Genomic DNA, 19,798 nt, shown 5'->3' on the forward strand with positions numbered 1-19,798 from the left:
GTCTACCTTTAGCTTCTAGCCACTGCAGTTATGCCTTTGACTGCTAGGTCATGGAGCCTTTCAACCTCAGTACCGTCTCCCGCTAGAGGTATTTATAGACTGGGATCAAGTCACTTCATATACTTCTCTTCAGGAAGCTAAAGAGATTGAGATCCTTAAGTGTCGCACTGAAAGGCCTACAGGCAAATGATGGGTTATATTGGACCAGTTGTCCATCAAGTGCAGTATTTGCCGACCATCAGTGGCCTCTGTCTGAAGCTTAAATACACATCTTTAAAAGTGGTTCTATCCAGGGTAGTTATTTAGTTGATAGACCAAAAGCATCTCTCAATTTATTCTGTCAGTCATAGGTGCTGACTTCCTCTCTGCCCAGTGGGTGCTCGACTCCCTACTGCCCCTGGCTCTGCCCATGCCCCACCTCTTCCCGCCCCTGCACGGCCCTTACCCCACCCGCATTCCAGCCCTTCCCCAAAGTCCCTGCCCTCTTCCTGCCTTTTCCCACCCAAGCCCTGCCCCTTTCCCACCCCCATTCCACCCCCAAATCCCTGCCCCTGCCCTGCCTCTTCTCTGTCTCCTCCCCTGAGCGCACCGTGTCCCTGCTCCTCCCCCTCCCTCTGGGAAAGTCCTAAGTGCCGCCAAACAGCTGTTAGGTGGCAGGGGTGTGTGTGTGGGAAGCACTGGGACGAGGGAGAAGCAGGAATGCAGTGTGCTGGGGGGGGAGAAGGAGATGAGATGGGGGGAGCTTGGCTGCCGGTGGGTGCTGAGCACCTGCTAATTTTTCCTCGTGGGTGCTCCAGCCCTAGTCCTAGTGGGCGCCTATGCTGTCAATTAACCCTGATGAATCACAAATCAGGATTGCCCCACAGGGGGAAGAAGGGTACCTGTCTGCTCCAGAGCTCCTGAGAGCTCAGGGAACAGATACTCTTGTGTGTAGTGTATGAATGGGGTTTTCTTGTGTGTGCACATTTCCTCACCCTTAAGCTCTCAGATGCCATGGTGATAATCGATACAGAGTAGAATAGGTTGTATCCGAGTCTGTCTTAGCACCTCGACCCGGAGAGTCACCAGTGTTACCCAGGATCAAAGCTCACTGGGAAGCAACTAGGTCTGGCTCAGTAATTGCAAGTAGATAAGTGCAGTCAGCTTCTTGCAGCAAACTTCTCTTTGCAAAGTCTTTTGTTGCTCACTGTGGCCAGTTGGTGGCAGCACAATGCAGTTTGGCTCAGCCTCCTTAAATTCTCCTCTGCTAGTTTAGACCCGTCTCTGATTATTATAGTCCTGGGAGATCCACAACCTGAGTGGATGCACTTCAGTGACATCCCTTAATGGGCTTTTTTTTTAAAGCTCATCTTTATTCTATACTAGAAAGAGAATCTGCTACAAAATCATCCAAACTAAAATCAGCATAATCACTAACAAAATCACAGGACTTAGTGGTGATGGGGGACTTCAACTACGCAGACATCTGTTGGGAAGATAACACAACAGGCACAGATTATCCAATGTGTTCTTGGAATGTATTGGAGACAAGTTTTAATTCAGAAGGTGGAGACAGCTACCAGGGGAGAGGCTGTTCTAGATTTGATTTTGACAAATAGGAAGGAACTGGTTGAGAATTTGAAAGTGGAAGGCAGCTTGGGTGAAAGTGATCATGAAATGGTCGAGTTCATGATTCTAAGGAATGGTAGGAGGGAGAACAGCCCAATAAAGACAATGGATTTCAGGGAGGCAGCCTTAGCAAACTAGGGAGTTGGTAGGTAAGATCCCACAGGAAGCAAGTCTAAGGGGGAAAACAAAAGAAGACTGTTGGCAGTTTTTCAAAGAGACTAGTGGGGCAGCTTCCCCACTCTGGCATGGAAGGGGTTAGAGCAAGCCAGAGAGGCTGTGCAGAGCCCCTGCCAATCATGGAAGGCCTTATTGGGAGCCACCTAAATGGAGGCTTAAAAGCAGCCAATCAGGCCAGGCTGGGCCCTATAAGAAGGCTGGAGGGGACTGGGCTTGATGACCTCTGGAGGGCCCTTCCAGTTCTGTGATTAGCTCCCCAGCTGACAGACATGTTTGAGTGGCAAGGCCTTTTCCCTGCCAGTCTGTAAAGTGGCTGACGTATGAAATTGCAGAGCACGGACGTAAAACAATTCACAGACAGTCCTTTGGGAGGTGGAACTCGGAACGGAACATTCCAAACGCCCAGAACTTCCTTCCACTCAGTCCTTCCTTTTTGTCGGACAAAACAAATGTTTTACTGAGTGATCGTGGCTAACTGGATTCTCAAGACACAGATCATTAAAGCTGGTTTACTAATTACGCTTGTGGTTTTCCCCTGGTACAGATGTAGCAAGATCTTAATAAGCGGTGAAATGTTGTAGTCACCTTTCGGAGAGGCTTTAAGGGGGGCAGGAGAGAATCTCTCTGCACTGCCTCCTCGTGGACACAAAATGCATTCCTTCTGCAAAAGTTAGTGAACAGTATGCTCAAGAGATGTAACGGTTGCGAACGTGCCCCAAGCTGATCCCTGAGGTTTCCAAGCCAGGACGCAGGCTGTTCTTCTTTTTATTTTAATTATTATTTCAAATTAAAAAAAAAAACAGCTTTCTATTTTCCCACATAGGAAAGTCCTACACAACTGAATAGGGATTAAACCACCAGGGGCCTATAGGAATTGCTCTGAAAGCCAGGGCCGGCTCCAGGCACCAGTGCAGGAAGCAGGTGCTTGGGGCGGACAATGGTAAGGGGCAGCACATCCCGGTCTTCGGTGGCAATTCAGCGGCGGGTCCCTCAGTCCCTCTCGGCAGGAAGGACTGGCTGCCGAATTGCCATGGAAGAATGAAGCAGCGTGGTAGATCTGCTGCCGAAATGCTGCCAATCGTGACTTTATCCTTTTTTTTTTTCTTCGCTGCTAAAAAGGCTGGAGCTGGCCCTGCTGAATGCCTAGGGATTCGTCCATCCTTAGGCACTGGTGTAGACATATCTGGGCCATTTCAAATTTCAGTGCTGGTTATTTATGCAAGCCAAGGTTGGATTCCTGCTCTGATCTTCAGTAATCAGCACAACCTGCTCGCCTCCCTCAGTGGCGTGGAGTGTCACTGCCTGAACTCTCTGCTTTGTCCCCAGGGTAGATCACTGGAACAACGAGAGGGAGCGTGTTGTAGTGATCACAGACGCCAACCTCCTGGTCTGCAAATATGACTTCATAATGCTCAGCTGCCTCCAGGTGCAACGGATCCCCCTGAACTACATCGACCGTATCTGCTGTGGCCAGTTCATCTTTCCTGAGAGGTCCCTGGACAAGTGAGTACCAACAGCAGCCAGAGGCAAGGCTTGGGGGGGAATTGAAGCCCCTTTGTTGAGCTGAAAACTGTTGTCTCCCTGTTGTTTCCTGTGTCCCCCTGATGTTCTGGGATCTCTCCAGGGCAGTGAGCTATGGAGATCCCTCCCGGCACAGCGTGCGGTGTGTGGGGTGAGAAAACGTTGGAGCAGTACGACTTGATGGAACGTTTGGGGTGATGCCGTTACCAAATGAGCGGAGGGGAGGGAGGGGAAGGAGGCAGGTAAGCTGATCATGTGAAGCCTCATCCCCGAAATATGGGGGGCGAGGTCCAGCTCTCCTGTTGCTCCTCGCTCCACACCCCAAAGACAGAAGTTGGGGAGAGGCTGAGAGAGAAGGAACCCCAGGTGATGGATGTTAGTCACATCACTTTGTGCATGATTGGAAGGGACTCAGATACTGCAGCGATAAGGGCAGTATCAGACCCTACACAGAACAGAGCAGCCAGACCCAGAGGCAGTGAACAACATGCCCAAGATTTTAGCTTATCCTGGTAGCACAGGGAGGCCCCACAACCTAACTGCCAGGAGGAGGCATGCCTGGTTCAGAGACACACACAGCTGGGCCTGGCACTGCCCTCCACCAGTACAGAATTGGTTGAGCTGCTCAGATGGACTATGACTTAGAGGCAAGGTGTTCGGGTCCAGTATGCTGAAAGTCAAACCCTTGTGGAGATGGGCCTGAGCTGTGAAATTTGGATCCACATCTGAACTCTGCCGGAGCGTCGCTGGGCTCCCCCGCCGTTCCAGTGTGAACTCTGCCGGAGCGTCGCCGGGCTCCCCTGCCGTCCAGTGTGAACTCTGCCAGAGCCTCGCCGGACTCCCCCGCCGTCCAGTGTGAACTCTGCCGGAGCCTCGCCAGGCTCCCCCGCCATCCAATGTGAACTCTGCCAGAGCATCGCTGGGCTCCCCCACCGTTCCGGTGTGAACTCTGCTGGAGCCTCACCGAGCTTCCCCGCCGTTCCAGTGTGAACTCTGCCGGAGCGTTGCCGGACTCCCCTGCCGTTCCAATGTGAACTCTGCCACAGCGTTGCCGGGTTCCCCCACCGTTCCAGTGTGAACTCTGCCGGAGTGTCGCCGGACTCCCCCACCGTTCCGGTGTGAACTCTGCCGGAGCGTCGCCGGGCTCCCTCGCCGTTCCAGTGTGAACTCTGCTGGAGCGTCGCCAGACTCCCCAGCCGTTCCAGCGTGAACTCTGCTGGAGCATCGCCGGGATCCCCCGCCGTTCCAGTGTGAACTCTGCCGGAGCCTCGCCGGGCTCCTCCACCGTCCAGTGTGAACTCTGCCAGAATGTCGCCGGGCTCCCCTGCCGTCCAGTGTGAACTCTGCTGGAGCCTCGCCGGGCTCCCCCACCGTCCAGTGTGAACTCTGCCGGAGCCTCACCGAGCTTCCCCGCCGTTCCAGTGTGAACTCTGCCGGAGCGTCGCCAGGCTCCCCCGCCGTTCCAGTGTGAACTCTGCCGGAGCGTTGTCGGACTCCCCTACCATTCCAGTGTGAACTCTGCCACAATGTTGCCAGGCTCCCCCGCCGTTCCAGTGTGAACTCTGCCGAAGCGTTGTCGGACTCCCCTACCATTCCAGTGTGAACTCTGCCACAATGTTGCCAGGCTCCCCCGCCGGTCCAGTGTGAACTCTGCCGGAGCGTCGCCAGGCTCCCCCGCCATTCCAGTGTGAACTCTGCCGGAGCATTGCCGGACTCCCCTACCATTCCAGTGTGAACTCTGCCAGAGCGTTGCCAGGCTCCCCCACCGTCCAGTGTGAACTCTGCCAGAGCGTCGCCGGGCTCCCCCGCCGTCCAGTGTGAACTCTGCCGGAGCGTTGCCGGACTCCTCTACCATTCCAGTGTGAACTCTGCCGGAGCGTTGCCGGACTCCCCTACCATTCCAGTGTGAACTCTGCCAGAGCGTTGCCGGGCTCCCCCACCGTTCCAGTGTGAACTCTGCCGGAGTGTCACCGGGCTCCCCCGCTGTTCCAGTGTGAACTCTGCCGGAGCGTCGCCGGACTCCCCAGCAGTTCCAGCGTGAACTCTGCTGGAGCGTCGCCAGGATCCCCCGCCGTTCCAGCGTGAACTCTGCCGGAGCCTCACCGGGCTCCCCCACCGTCCAGTGTGAACTCTGCCAGAGCGTCACCGGGCTCCCCCGCCGTTGCAGTGTGAACTCTGCCGGAGAGTCACTGGGATCCCCCGCCGTTCCAGTGTGAACTCTGCCAGAGCGTCACCGGGCTCCCCCGCCGTTGCAGTGTGAACTCTGCCGGAGAGTCACAGGCTCCCCCACCGTTCCAGTGTGAACTCTGCCGGAGCATCGCCGGACTCCCCCGCTGTTCCAGTGTGAACTCTGCCGGAGAGTCACTGGGCTCCCCCGCAGTTCCAGTGTGAACTCTGCCGGAGCGTCGCCGGGCTTCTCCGCCGTTCCAGGCTGAACTCTGCTGGAGCATCACCGGACTCCCCCACCGTTCCAGTGTGAACTCTGCCAGAGCGTTGCCGGGCTCCCCCGCCGTTCCAGTGTGAACTCTGCTGGAGCATTGCCGGGCTCCCCCGCCGTTCCACTTTCAGGTTGATCTCTCGTTTTTATCCCCGAGGTGTCACTCCAACATGGGTTGGCTGTGCTGAACTCAGGTGGCCTGTAGGATGGTGCCAGCTGGGGGAGAGTTATGCGACGCTCCGAGCTTTTCTCCTTGAGCTCGGGGAAAAGGTCAGAGTCCTGCTGGGAACAATCCTGCCATAATCTCACGTGAAATGTGCATTTGGCTCCCTGTAAAACAAGTATAACTAATGATGGGAGAGCTCCCTGCAGCATCCCAGCGGCGCACCCCCTCCAGCACCTTCCCTGAGCTTTGTAGGGTTATGGCCGGTATCCTCCCCTGTAATGATGTTCTGATGCTAGTGATATCACGCTCTGCTTCAGGAACTCATCACAATACAGCCTCTGCTGAAGGTAATTACTGTGCGTCTTATGAATGGCTGCATGTGAATGTCTGCTCACACTGCTGACAGCAGCAAGTCCCAACACATCGTGCATACCAGGCACTTAACAGCCTCTGTTTTATTTGTTCCAATGGCTCTTTGCCTTGCGCCTTGTTTTGCTTCCCTGGCTCTGTTGGGTGTTTGGTTTTGCAGAGGCCGGAGTTCAGGTCTTTGATGCAGAGTTTGGGCTGGGACGGTGGCTTTGATTTGCTCTGTTTCCATTGCTGTTGGGAGGATTAAAGGGAGCCCTTTCCAGCAATTACAGCATGGGACCATCTGTGAAGCGGTAACGAGTTCCTGTTCTGAGATGAGAAAATGTGCCCGAGAGCCTCAGGTCACTACTGAGTCCAGTGCAGCCTTGCTGAGTTACACCAGGAGGGGGTTTTCCAGCATTATTGTTTTCCCGGTGTCCCCAGCCCGTTGAATAACCTGCGTTTGGGCACTGCGCATCCTAGCCCTGACCAGAAGTGCTCTGATCGCTGGAGCATGGAGCTTTTCGGTGCTTCTCTGCAGCCAGTCTCCAAACCTTCCATCGTTGTCCTATGGCAGCATCCACAGCTACCAGTCACTGCCTGTTTTCTGGCACTAGGGCCTACCTGTGGCTAACCACAGCATGCCAGCCTGCCCTCTGATGATCCCTTACCGCTCCGTAGACCTGCTCTGCTCCTTTCTTTTGCAGGGGCTGTTGCTGATCTCCACCCAGCTGAGAGCTGGAAGGCCCTTGGCAGGCAGACACCCTCAAGGGGGTCCATAACTCTGACTATGCTGCCTGTGTCCTGGCAGGGTAGCTAGAGGGGCCGCACTAAGGAGAAAGGGGAACAGCTCCCAATTCACTGCAAAGAGAGGGACTCTGTGTTCAGCACCGTTACCCATCCAGGCTGAGCTGGTGCCTGGCTCTGTGTGCAAGAGAGAGGAGGGAATGAAACTGTTTCCCTCACCACACCAATCCTTCTAGCGCTGCAGGAGATTCTGGCTTGTGTCCCTGGAGCATGTGACTCTGGGTTCGGTCCCAGCTGTTGTGGTGAAGTTCTGCATGGCTGTGATGTGCCACCCAGGGGGACAGTGAAGTGGGAGGGGGGCTGGGTTTGTTGAACTACAGTTCCCCCGTGCTGGCTGTTCCTCCTCCCAGAGAGGCCAGTCATATCTGGCCTCTCCTCTCAGAAGACCATGTTCCTCGCTACGTTTCCCCTAGAATGACGGTGCAGAGCTACAGTGTAATAACGGCCCCCTCCATTGTCTGGGCTCTGGTCTTCCATGTTCACGTGGCTGTGCCACGCCGTGGTCACCCTCTGTGAGGACAGGAGCTTGCTCCTTGCTGATGGTGTTTTCTCCTGAGTCAAGTGGTGGAGGCCTGTAGTTACGGTGCTGAAGTTCACTGCTTTGGTCCTCTTTGTCGACTCATGTCTGCGGCCATGGTGCTGTGCATGGCTGCGGCCCAGAGGTGGCTGCATTTTGGTGTTGTGCAAAGTGCTTTCTATGTGTCTCTGTGTATGGTACTGAAGTTTAGAAAGCACTTTGAGATCTGTGTGGATGAAAGGTGCTGCAATAAATACAAGCTAATGTTGTTATTAGAAATAACATCACTGAGGCTCAATTAAAATAACCACCAGTCTTCGAATTTGCTCCCTTGGGGCCACAGAGGAAATGAATTTGGCTGACTTCCTCTAGCTCTGTTTCTTTTGGACTACTTTTAAAGCAGGGAGTGGGCCAGATCCTGAGCTGGTGCAAATTGGCACTGATTTCAGTGGAACCTGGCTAGTGTGCACCAGCTGAGGATATGGCCAAAAGAGGCTGCTAAATGTTAGTATATGGAGGAAGCAGAGTTAGCTGAGACCTGACTGCATCGGCTTTTAATGACATCTTCAATCTGAGGTGGGGTCAGAAAGCCTGAGACCTAAGCAGTGTGTGTTCCATCATTGCTCTCAGCTGGCAGCTCTTTACACAAGCACCTTTCCTCGGGTCGAAATCGGCTTTCATCTCGGGTGGATTCCACTGGGCTTGTGTCTGTCTGTGTTCTAATCACCACTCGAACTGTGCTGGTCTGAAATGCTTGCAAAACCCTTTTCCCGGCGGCTTCAGCAGCGGCATCTCCCATCCAGACTCTCTAATTACGAGAAGCAGGGAGCATACAGCAGGGTGTGTGGACAACTCCAAGGAAGACAACGGGCTGGTTCCGTCCCTTCCCTTGTCCCCTGCCAAACTGGCTTTGCCAATATTTTAGCTGCTCTACCACTAAGATTAGCTGCTCTAAGGAGATGTCCAGGTGCCTCCTGAGCATTATTCATTTGAACTTTGTCAGAGTTCAGTCCATTGAAGTCAATGGCAAAACACTCTGGAAACGCAGCAGAAGGATTTATCTAACATAGAGGGGATCCAGATCAGGCCCTGTAGATTTTGCCATGCAGTTTACACAAATGTTTTTAAAGCTATTAATTTAGCAGGAGTCTCTCAAAGAAAACAATACACCTGAAATGCTGGAAGATGTTTACTGTCAGACCGTTGATCTGTGCAAGTCACTGCACCCAGGGGCATAAGGCAAGAGGAGAAATGTTAAAATGCAAAGAAGGAACAGAATAAAGGAGTAAAATATTCTCTCTTTCCCCTTCTTTAATGTGTCATCATTCCTGTTCTTAGCTGTAATTTCTACCCAATGATTGTCTCTGGAATTTAGCAGGGCATTTGGGAACTGAGATATTCTCTGCCACTATACCACTTCTGGGACTTCCAGGGAGTTTATACAGCTCTGTAAAGTTGTGGTGGGTGAGAGAAGTCTGCTCTTTGGCTTTTGATTCCAAATCAACAGGACTTCAAGTAATATGTGTAACCCATTTTCCCCCCTCCGCCGTTTTACAACATGCACCAGTACCCCAGTGCCACTAGGTGGTGGAGCGGAGCAGATATGCTTTGGGTTAGTGAAAAACGTTACCTTTCTGCCATGGCTTCAGGTTTGATTGGTGAGATCACACTTGTATCTGGTGGTTTGCCAGGGTCCTAACCCTCCATCTTTCAGTTGTTTAAAGTTTGGCTGGACCAGAGGACATTTGTGCTGCAAGTTGAGGGCGAAAGAAAAACATCCAGAATAGGAGGATTTGAAAGAAGACTGCACAGCCGCCAGTCAGAATCCCCAATGTAGTCTTCTTTTATTTGCAGAAAATGGGCTGTAAATCTGCAGCTGCACATTTCAGAGGTCTGCTTTACATAGGAAAGTTGCACCAGTTTAACTGAAATCCAATTTAAACCACCATTGAAGCCAAAGGCAAAACTCCCTTCAAAGAAGCCAGAACTTCACCCTGAACAATGCTGTGTACTGGTTTGACTTCAGGGAATTACAATCTGGTTCTTAGCTGAGATTCAGGCTGGAACTGTGGATACAATGAATGTCCCAAGAAGAGACCATTTCCCTCCTGAGCCCTCATAGGAGATTAGAGTTGGAAGAGACCTCAAGAAGTTATCTAGCCCAACCCCCTGCTGAAAGCGGGACCAATTCCCAACAAAATCATCCCAGCCAGGGCCTTAGAAACCTCTAAGGATGGCAATTCCACTACCTCTGTGGGTAAACTATTCCAGTGCTTCACCACCCTCCTAGTGAAATAGTTTTTCCTAATATCCAACCTAGACCTCTCTCTCTGCAACTTGAGACCATTGCTCCTTGTTTTGTCATCTGCCACAACTAAGAATAGCTGAGCTCCATCCTCTTTGGAACCCCCCTTCAGGTAGTTGAAGGCTGCTATCAAATCCCCACTCACTCTTCTTTTCTTCAGACTAAATAAACCCAGTTCCCTCAGCCTCTCCTCATAAGTCATGTGCCCCAACTCTCTACTAATTTTTGTTGTCCTCCACTGGACTCTCTCCAATTTGTCCACATCTTTTCTGTAGTGGGGGGCCCAAAACTGGACACAGTACTCCAGATGAGGCCTCACCAATGTCGAATAGAGGGGAATGATCACGTCCCTCGATCTGCTGGCAGTGCTCCAACTAATGCAGCCCAAGATGTCATTGGCCTTCTTGGCAACGAGGACACACTGTCGATTCATATCCAGTTTCTCATCCACTGTAATCCCTAGGTCCTTTTCTGCAGAACTGCCACTTAGCCAGTCAGTCCCCAGCCTGTAGCAGTGCATGGAATTCTTCCGATTCTTCCAGTGCATTTGTCCTTGTTGAACCTCATCAGATTTCTTTTTGCCCAATCCTCCAATTTGTCTAAGTCACTCTGGACCCTACTCCTACCCTCCAGTGTATCTATCTCTCCCCCAAGCTTAGAGTCATCCACAAACTTGCTGAGGGTACAATCCATCCCATCATCCAGATCATTAATAAAGATGTTGAACAAAACAGGCCCCGGGACCGACCCCTGGGGCACTCTGCTTGATACCGTCTGCCAACTAGACATTGAGCTGTTGATCACTACCCATTGAGCCCGACAATCTAGCCAGCTTTCTATCCACCCTATTGTCCATTCATACAATCCATACTTTTTTAACTTGCTGGTAAGAATACTGTGGGAGACCGTATCAAAAGCTTTGCTAAAGTAGAGCTGTCCTGGCGCAGTTTAGGGTTTCAGATTGAAACGTGAAATACTCTGTCTTGTGGTTTGAGTCTAAAGCAGGGGGCACATTTGATGGTTAGCGGTGAATTCTGCATTGAGTTTCTTTGGGGTTGCTTGAGACCCAGAATTCAAGGCTTGCAACATGAAACTGATTGAGGTAATGAGGGGAAGAGGGCGGTAAGAAGTTCTCTCTGGGAACTGAAAACACCAAGTGTTGCTGAGCTCCAGACCAGGGCCGCTCTGCCGCTGCTCCATTGCATCACCACGAGTGGGCGCACCGACACCGCATTAGCACCAAGTTGTGCCCTGCCTGCAGCTTTCCCTCAGACCACGGCCAAGTCACCCACACAACAGGGTGTTCAGGCCATGCATTCCTAGATCCCCACATAGCTGGGCAACTGCTACAAGGTTGCACAGTTGTTAAACATGAAGCAGGAACAGGCAGGGAAAAAAAGCATCTGCTCAGCTGGCTGGTTTATTAACTCCTGAGGAGAAGGACCAGAGTGGCAGACAGCTGGGCGAGGACTAGACCTTAGCTGTGTTTGAGATAAGAATGCAAAGCTCGGAGCCGGAGAGTATTGAAGATGCTGCTAAGGGGTCAGTGCTGGGGGAGCTGCTGCTCAGTGAAATGTGACAAGCAGCAAAGCTACTTCTTATTCTCTTGGCTACAATGAAATTAGGTCATGCTTCTTTCCCTTCCCAATAGCCATGAGGCTATTTTATTTGGCCAGAGGCCCCAGTGTCTTTTGGTAGTGCAAGGAATGTAGCTAACAGTCACTGAGTGCTGCGTTTTGCGTTTGCAAAGGGGCAGTGCTGGGAAGGGGGAGTTGTTTCAGTGGCAAAGGGGAGATGCAGTGAATTGGATGCCTCTGCCCTCCACTTTGCTTTTTGGCAGGACAGGTGGACGGTGGCTAAGAGGAGGCTAGAGATCACATAATGTTCTTGAGCGTGTAGCACTCGTTATGAAGACAAAACGATAATGGTTACCTAGCTCCCACTCTTCATCCAAGTGCTTTACAAAGGTGGGGAATACTAGGTATGGTCAGACTCCAGCTGCTTATGGGGAAACTGAGGCACAACAGGACTCAGTGACTTGCTGCAAGTCACACAGAGTCAGGGACAGAACCTAAACCTTCAGAGCATTGTTCTGCTCTTACTCCGAGGCCATGCTCCTTCCATGGAGACTGGGAGTTGTGCAAATTTAACACCGACAGACCCTGGTCATTGGTGGGGGGATCAACCGGGGACCTCTGGAGCTTAGTGCGTGAGCCTCTACCGCATGAGCTAAGAGCCACTGGCTGTTAGCTAAGGCTGCAGAGCAGACTCATTAATCTTCCCTCTCCCTCTCCCTCTGTCTCGGTGCCACTAGATGGGACAGAACACCACATCCAGGAGATGTGTGGGTTATAAGAGGAAGGCTATGGCTTCCCTGACTCCACTAGGTTTTGGCCAGTATTGTAGCAGGTGAGTGGGTTACCTAGGCTGTTGGCAGACTGAGGTGTGGCCATTCCTGTACGCTAGCAGGGTATCAAATAAGAAGCTGTCATGTTCACTGTGGGGCTCGCCCTGGCCGCCTCCGCTTTGGGGAGCTTTTCTCTGAATCGGAGCTGAGGGGTCCAGCGAGGCAGCAGGTCATCCCAGCTGACTGTACCGCTTGAGAGAGACAACTCATTGTTCCTGGGGATTATGCCCCCAGGTTGTGTCATGGAGGCTGGGCCCGAGCAGTTCCATGATGCGGTTCCCCCTTCCTTCAGGCTCACTGGAAGGACGCTGTGCAGCCAGGGCCTGTGTAGGGAGAGGGGTTAGGGATGGGGCAACACGCATCGATGTGTCCCCCACATCCTGCCACAGTGATTCTCTAAAACCTGGGCTCGTGTTATCTTTCTCACTAGGCCCCCGCCACAGCGACAATCCCCATTTGTGGGACTGAGGGAGTCACAGAGCCCAGGTGGAGATGTGGCGTCTTTGTCTCCCCAATAGCTGCATGGTCTGAGGGGATCTGCAAGCCCCCGAAGAGAACAGTGGGGGGGGCGTCATGAGCGAACTGTCCGTTCTACTCCTGGTAGAGGGGGCAGAGCCATTGCCCTGGTACCAGGACACCTTGTCAGCATTTGTGACCATCTCCTCATGGGTGGGGAAGGGTCACTATCCCCACTTTGCAGAGAAGGAATTGAGGCCTGGAGAGGGGATGTGACATGCCTGGCGTCACACAGGGGTGTTTGTGGCTGAGCTGGGAACAGACCCCATGTTGCCTCAACCCAGCACCCTGGCCACCAGTCGGCAAAGTGCGCTGGCAGTGGTGACGGGGTCTCTGTTCCATCATTCCTATGCAGAACCGAGCTGGAGCAAGGCCTCCCAGCAGGCTCTGCAGTGTCTCTTCTATTCCTGGGAGTGCAGGATGTCAGGAGAGGGCCTGCTCCCATAGTTTGCCTGGCTGGAGCCCAGCGGCTCTTCTCATGAGGTTTTGACTGAGTCCCACCTGCGCAGCTTGACTTGTGGCCACCCCGTGACTCCTTCTTGCATCTGGACCCTGCCAAGAAGGGCTCGTGCAATGATCAGCCCTCACCGAGTTCAGCTCCTGCTCCGAAGGGGATCATGTTCCCCTGCATACCACGGCCAATAGGGCAGGAAAAGAATTCTTCATAGTTTCTGATGACCTTGCCTCGAGGGGCGACGTGCCAAGCATGCCCCATGTTTTCTCAGGGTGGGGTGCTGCCCACCACTGATGCCCAGCGAGGCGTGATGACAGGGCTGAATGCATGCCGGGATTGCCAGGGCAGGGGCTGGCGGTCCTGAGGGGGGAGTATCCCAAATGCCACAATCCTGTTATTTCGGGCAAAGGAAGGAGACAGAGATAAACCTGTCGCAGCTTCATCCATTCTATGTCCTCAGCAGGAATATTTTGCTATCACTGGGGGTCTGCCCAGCTGGGACTTCACTAGTAACTGACCCGAGGGACCGAAATGTACCCAACATGGAGCCAATGGCAGATGCTGTCCTCCATCTTTGGGCCTCGGAGCTCTGGTCCCCAATACGTAAAGCTCCTATATTGAAGTATCACATCCCAGAGCTCCAGGACTGGGTTTTGGCCACCCTTCATCTCATGAAGCCTCCCCCCACGGACATACATAGGTCCCCTTTATACAGCCTCACCCAGCTCTTCCGTTTTCAAAACATAAGGTGAATGCCACCTAACCCTAGTAACCATGGCGATGGAGGTACAGGTCGACAGGCTGTGTCTGCCTGTTGGTTTTCCACATTGCAGGCCAGCCAGTTCCTGCCTGTACATGGGCAGTCGCTCCCAGAGCAGATGGGAAATTAACAAGTGTATTGATAAGTAGCAGTTATTTAGCTCTTTCCATTTGTACATCTCCAAGGGCTTCAAGAAAGAATGTGGTAAATACGGACAGGTAAACTGAGGCACGAGGAACTGGTGCAACTTGCTCCAGATCACACAGCGAGTCGGGGCAGAAATGGGCTTAAAACCCACATTTCTTGATTCTTAGCATATGTCTACATGGGAATTAAACACCTGGGGCTGGCCTGTGCCAGCTGACTCAGGCTCACAGGGCTCGAGCTAAGGGGCTGTTGAATTGCAGTGTAGACGTTTGGGCTCAATCTGCAGGCCGAGCTCTGGGACCCTCCCACCTCACAGTGTAGACACACCCCAAGTCTGTGCCTTAACCACAAGACCATGCTTCTCCCCTTAGGACTAGAGAGGGAGAGAGTGTGTGCTCGTGTGCACAATACTGGGTACAGGGACTGCTCCCTGATTCCTCCCCTGGGGCACAGGGTCCCCCAAGTCGGTAGGGAGTAGGAGGAGGCTGCACCTTGTCATACACTGACCAACTGCATGGAGGGGGATGGGTGACAAGTATGTTCAAGGGGTGTAGCTGTTTGTACGCTCTTCCGCTCCTGAGGCAGCTCTGCCCTGCCTCGGACGTGAGTGTCAGATGCCACAACGTGAGGTGCGAGGCAAGGGAACAATCAGCCTCCCTGCCTTGTAGGGTTTTTTTTAAAGTACCCAGCACTGAAGGTGAAAATTAAACTCTCAGGCCGTGGGTTTTCCACCTAACTCCAGCTCCTTTCGAGTGAGTCATTTGTCCTCTCCTCCCTTTTCAATCAGCAGCTCAGCCCAGCCCTGTCTCTGCTGTAATTGTCCTTCTGGATCAGACTGCCGCACCAGGTGCAGTGATCGCAGTGGGAGCAGTTTGGCAGCTGAAACTGTAAGAGGGAATGAGATCTGTGTGCAGCATGCATCCAAGTGGCGTCTTGCTTAACAGCTTTCCCTGGAGTCTCCAGCTCTTCCCAACAGCGCTAGGTCTCCTGGCTGAGCTGGGACAGAGCAGAGCACATGGTGTCCCGCTGAATCGCCAGGCCCAGCCTGTGAAGGATGTAAACTCTCCCACATGGGAAGAAAAGGACGAGAACAGGCTTATCAGCATTTTCATCCCCATTCTCCTGGATCCTCTCCAAGTTGTCAGTGCCCCCTTCTGCAGTTAGCGGAGTACAGTGCCCATTAGTATTCCAGTTACACCTAAGAACCCCGGTCATGGACCAGGGCTCCATTGCACATGTAGCAAAGACAAAAGACCCTGTCCCATACCCAGGGAGCTCACAATCAACCTGCCACACGGGATGCATGAGGCGACCAGAGCAGGCAAATGGGATGGGGTGACCTGGGAGGATAAGTGGATAGTAAACCCAAGAATTTAGCTGCAAAGCAGGAATCACAGTGTTCGGTTTGTTTAACCAGTGCCAGACAGGAGCGATCCATAGGCATCCCAGTGGAGGGAGGTTTTGAAGGAGAATTTAAGAGAGGATGATGTGGTAGCTTTACAGATTTTGATGGGGAGTTTTTCCCTGGATGGATGCAAGCCTGGAGGTGTCCGAGGGGAAATGGACAAAAGCCTGAAACTCAAACTTTACCAACCCCATAAATGCAGCTACTTCTGTGGTGGAACGCTGTGGCAACCCTATATAATTCTTTGAAGAAGAATGCTGCATCCAACTGAAAGAGCAGGGGGTATAAGAATAGGCAGGATGTGTCCCTGGGTTGAGCTTTGGGCACCATGTTACACAGGGGTGCAGCTAGATGGAAAGCCCAGCACAACCTGAAGGATGCCTGCTCTGGTGCCAGTCCTAAATAATGCTCTAGGTTAAGTATCGTTAGCTGTTTTCCAAGTAGCTGGAGCTCAGTTCTGCTCTGCCTCTGGGTCAGTAGTGATCACACCGCTGTATAGTTATTCAGTGAGCTAATCTGCGTGAAATGAGTTGGTGGTTTCCCTTTGGCCAAATATTCACAGTACTGATCCCCCTCTGTCACCAGCCAGCATCATGTTGTAAGTCTCAGCTGAGAGACCACGATCTGAATGAGCCATGGCGCCTGGATATCCTCTCATGCCTAGGTTAGGCCCCTGCACAACAGGGTGGGAGACTCACTGAAGGGGCTCGTATGGGGGCGAAATATCCAGTGATGATGCATGTTGCATGGATAAATGGAGAATCTAGGGTCTCCAGAGCTGTTGATCTTGCTTTGATTTCACTTGAAAGATTGTTTCCAACTCTTCACCCATCTCTGAGAGAGAGAGAGAGAGAGAGAGAGAGAGAGAAGGAGGAGGGGCTTTTGTGTAACTATTTCCATGGCCGGTCAATTCAGCACTTCCCTGAGCAAAGTTCGGCTGCTGATTTGATCACACTGGTTGTGCCTTAGCATAGAGAATACCACAAGTAGGTGGTATTCTCCAGGCATCTGAAGAAGTGGGTTTTTTACCCACGAAAGCTTTTGCCCAAATAAATCTGTTAGTCTTTAAGGTGCCACCAGACTCTGTTATTTTTGTGGATACAGACTAACATGGCTACCCTCTGATACACAACTAGGTTGTTATCCCTTCCTGGAAAGATCAATGGTGAGCAAGGTGAAGGACGCCAACGTCCCAAATGCAGACCATGTCAAAATATGGTCCACTATGAACCACATCTGCACATCACATAGCAGCTGCACCTACCTTCTCCAGAAATGAGGAATGAGATGCAGTGCTATTGGGACTGCAGAATGCACTTCAAACGGTGGAACACCTCGTCAATCAAAGATCCCAGACGAGCATATCTGTGCCATCCACTCTATGTCAACTGAAGCAACCAGTTGGGTTGTCAACCTAGACTTGGACATCTGATTTGCTGTTTTGAAGCCATATGAAAGAAGAAAAAGATTTTTATGGAGGAGAGAGCAAGAGGGTGGTGTATAGTGTATGTGTGAAGGAGTATGTGTAATTGCTGATTTCATAAAAGACTATTCCCTTGAATTTCTCCTGGGCACCCCAAGGAAAACTCTTTCCAAAGTTTGTATTCGATTTCTCAGGGCAGGTACACACAGCTGGCCCTTTTCTTTCACACAACACAACAATCCGCTCAGCGAAAGGTTCCTTTCCTCTTGGCTCAGGGAGCGGCGGAATGAGGGACAGATCTGAGGATAATTAATATTTTCTGTGTCTGAAGGGTGAAAGTCCTGTCTTGGTCGACCAGCCAAGCTCCAGCCAAAGTACTCGCCCGCTGTAGTTGTGAGTTTTACTACCAACGCCCTGCGTGTCTAGGCTGGTTGCGGGGGCTGATGCCGTTCGTATGGAATTTTTGTGGCTGTTTGCTATTGTTCTGATGAAAAGAAAGAATCCGGCCATACAATAAAGAGGAAGCTTTATGTTTCTCATGCCCGCCTGGAGATGAATGCTTTGGGAATGAGTTTAATGAAGACTTTACCTGGTCTTCACAGCCTTATTTGAAAGCATTGCAGATGAAACCGTTTTTTCCCTGAAGGATTCAAAGACCTGGAGGATCTGTAAAGGGAGATGGAACATTTTGGGTCTTGATCCAGATCTGATCTGAATTTAGCCCATGGCCCGTGGCAGAGCCAGGAACAAAACCCTGGTGTCCGGTCTAGGGGTCTATCAATTAGACCATGCGGCTGCCTCCATATTCCACCTACGTGACCTGACAAGTGATGGACTGACAGCCCCTGGGTACAGACGTTCCTGATTAGATACTGGGGGTGGTATAGGGCAGTTTGCCACATTCCACTAACAAGCCCGAGAGATCCTCTCTAGTGAAGAAGCATATGTGTTGTCCATTGGAAATCCACTCTGTGGCCTCTGCTGAGACTCATCTGTCAGTTAAGAGGGGGAGAACTCTGATGGTAACAATTACCCATTGGGAAAGGATCTGAGAAAGCATCACCTTGTTTGACATGAGCCTCCATCAGAACTGGGAACAGCTTTCAGTGCCTACTAACTTGTCATGGATTTGAACCTAGCTGCGGGGGAAGATGCTCTGAAACTCTCTTGCTTTCAAACACTTGATTTTGCAGACCGTAACCCCTAACACAGCACTTTCGATGTCCGAGGGTGAGACTGCTCAGCATGGGTGGGCACTGAGCCATCCAGCAGCAGAGGGTGAAAGTGGTGCAGGTGAGGAGGAAGGATGGATGCAATCGGCAGAATAAGGCTGCTGCCCTCAATTAGCCCACATGGAAGTCCCATTTGAAATAAAAGCGCAGCAAGTCTCTCAAGAATTCCCCCTTGGGCCTTGGTGAATTTATGAAGTGGGACCGCAGTGTAGCTTCATTTCCTGAAGTGTCAAGTGGGTCATAGTGGCTGCCTGCTCGGTTGGTGTTTTTCTTAGGAATTCTTTGCAGCAACTGAAGTACAGTGTGTTCCTATCAGCTCTTGATGGACACTTAAAAAGAATGATCTGAAAGGCCAGGGAAACTTCAGTTCCTCCAGATGAACAGTGTCTGATCACGTTCTCCTGGGTGGCTTGGTTTGTTTTAAACCCACAGCAAAAGAGAACATTGATCTAGGACCAGACCCTACAAGGTACCAGGAGTCCTGTGGGATGCTCAAAGCCCTTGACTTCTGTCCACTTTGGGGGAGGGGGTTTGAGGACGCTGACTATCTGGCAGGATTGAGCCCCCAGTGGATCCTGGAAAATGGGAATCATGGAGAAGTGGTTCACTGACTGCAGCATCGCCATCTCTCACAATTGGATGACCAGTCGCACAATATGGGCTGTTTTCCCTTGAAGCCCTAGCTCCTGGGGGCAGTGGATTATGGGAGAATCGCAGCTTCCAGGGAGAATCGCAGCTTCCAGAAACAAAAGGAAGTTTTAGCCATTGTGGTTGAGGAGGAAACCCTGAAAATGTGGCCCAAGGGCAACCTAAAGGCTCAGTGCAAATATTAACTAACTGTACAGCTCAGGACAGGGAGGTGGGCAAGTCAGAACCCTCTAGTTTATTGACTCCACATGAAAGTTAAAGGGCTCCTTTCCTTTTTGCCATTTGTGATGTGTGTTTACCTTCTGAATTTCACTCAGCTTCCACTCTGAAATTGGGCTGCTCAGTTCTGCATTCTGCTTATCGCCCGTTTCCTTTCCGGCTCTCATTCACTTGCACAAGACTGTTTTATTTGGGTCTCTAGTACTGCAGGTGGGAAAAGACCCAAAGTAATGTAGTTGAAATATGTCCTTTTCATGACAAAACTGTTTCTAGGTATTTTAGCTAATATAATTATCACCCTCTAAATTTTGAATCCTAAACTGCTTCCCAACACCCCTTAAAGGGTGTGTTCCTATCTGTGGCACAGATGATGCTGAAGCATAGCAATGCAGACAGATATGTTTTAAATTGAAAAAAAAAAAAGGCCTAGTTTGAACTGGATCTGCAAGATGCTGCAGCAGCCTTCTCCTTAGGGAGACAAGTAACTGTCCTGATCACAGGTACAAGCATCACAGAAAATACATGAGCAGATACCACACATCAGCTCAGCGCCCCTCTATCTTGGTGCATTATGGCAGTGTGGAAATCCATGGGAAATCATCTGACCATACTTTGGAGCCCTAAATACTATACACTGCAGTGAGATGCTGGAGTAAATTAAACTTTACAAGGGCAGTCTGATGCAGTGAAGAAATTAATTA

The 19,798-nt window shown here is 51.5% G+C and overlaps 1 protein-coding gene across 1 annotated transcript in view; it reads left to right on the top strand.

The window, feature by feature from the left end:
- TPRG1 (tumor protein p63 regulated 1) overlaps positions 1-19,798 on the top strand; it is a 76,951-nt gene that overhangs the window by 27,079 nt on the left and 30,074 nt on the right. Inside the window, exon 4 of the mRNA XM_050964826.1 lies at positions 3,112-3,288. Within this exon, the coding sequence (XP_050820783.1) occupies positions 3,112-3,288 (177 nt within the window). The remainder of the gene's footprint in view (positions 1-3,111; positions 3,289-19,798) is intronic.

This window comes from Gopherus flavomarginatus, chromosome 8, assembly GCF_025201925.1.
Source record: "Gopherus flavomarginatus isolate rGopFla2 chromosome 8, rGopFla2.mat.asm, whole genome shotgun sequence".
Taxonomy (NCBI): domain Eukaryota; kingdom Metazoa; phylum Chordata; order Testudines; family Testudinidae; genus Gopherus; species Gopherus flavomarginatus.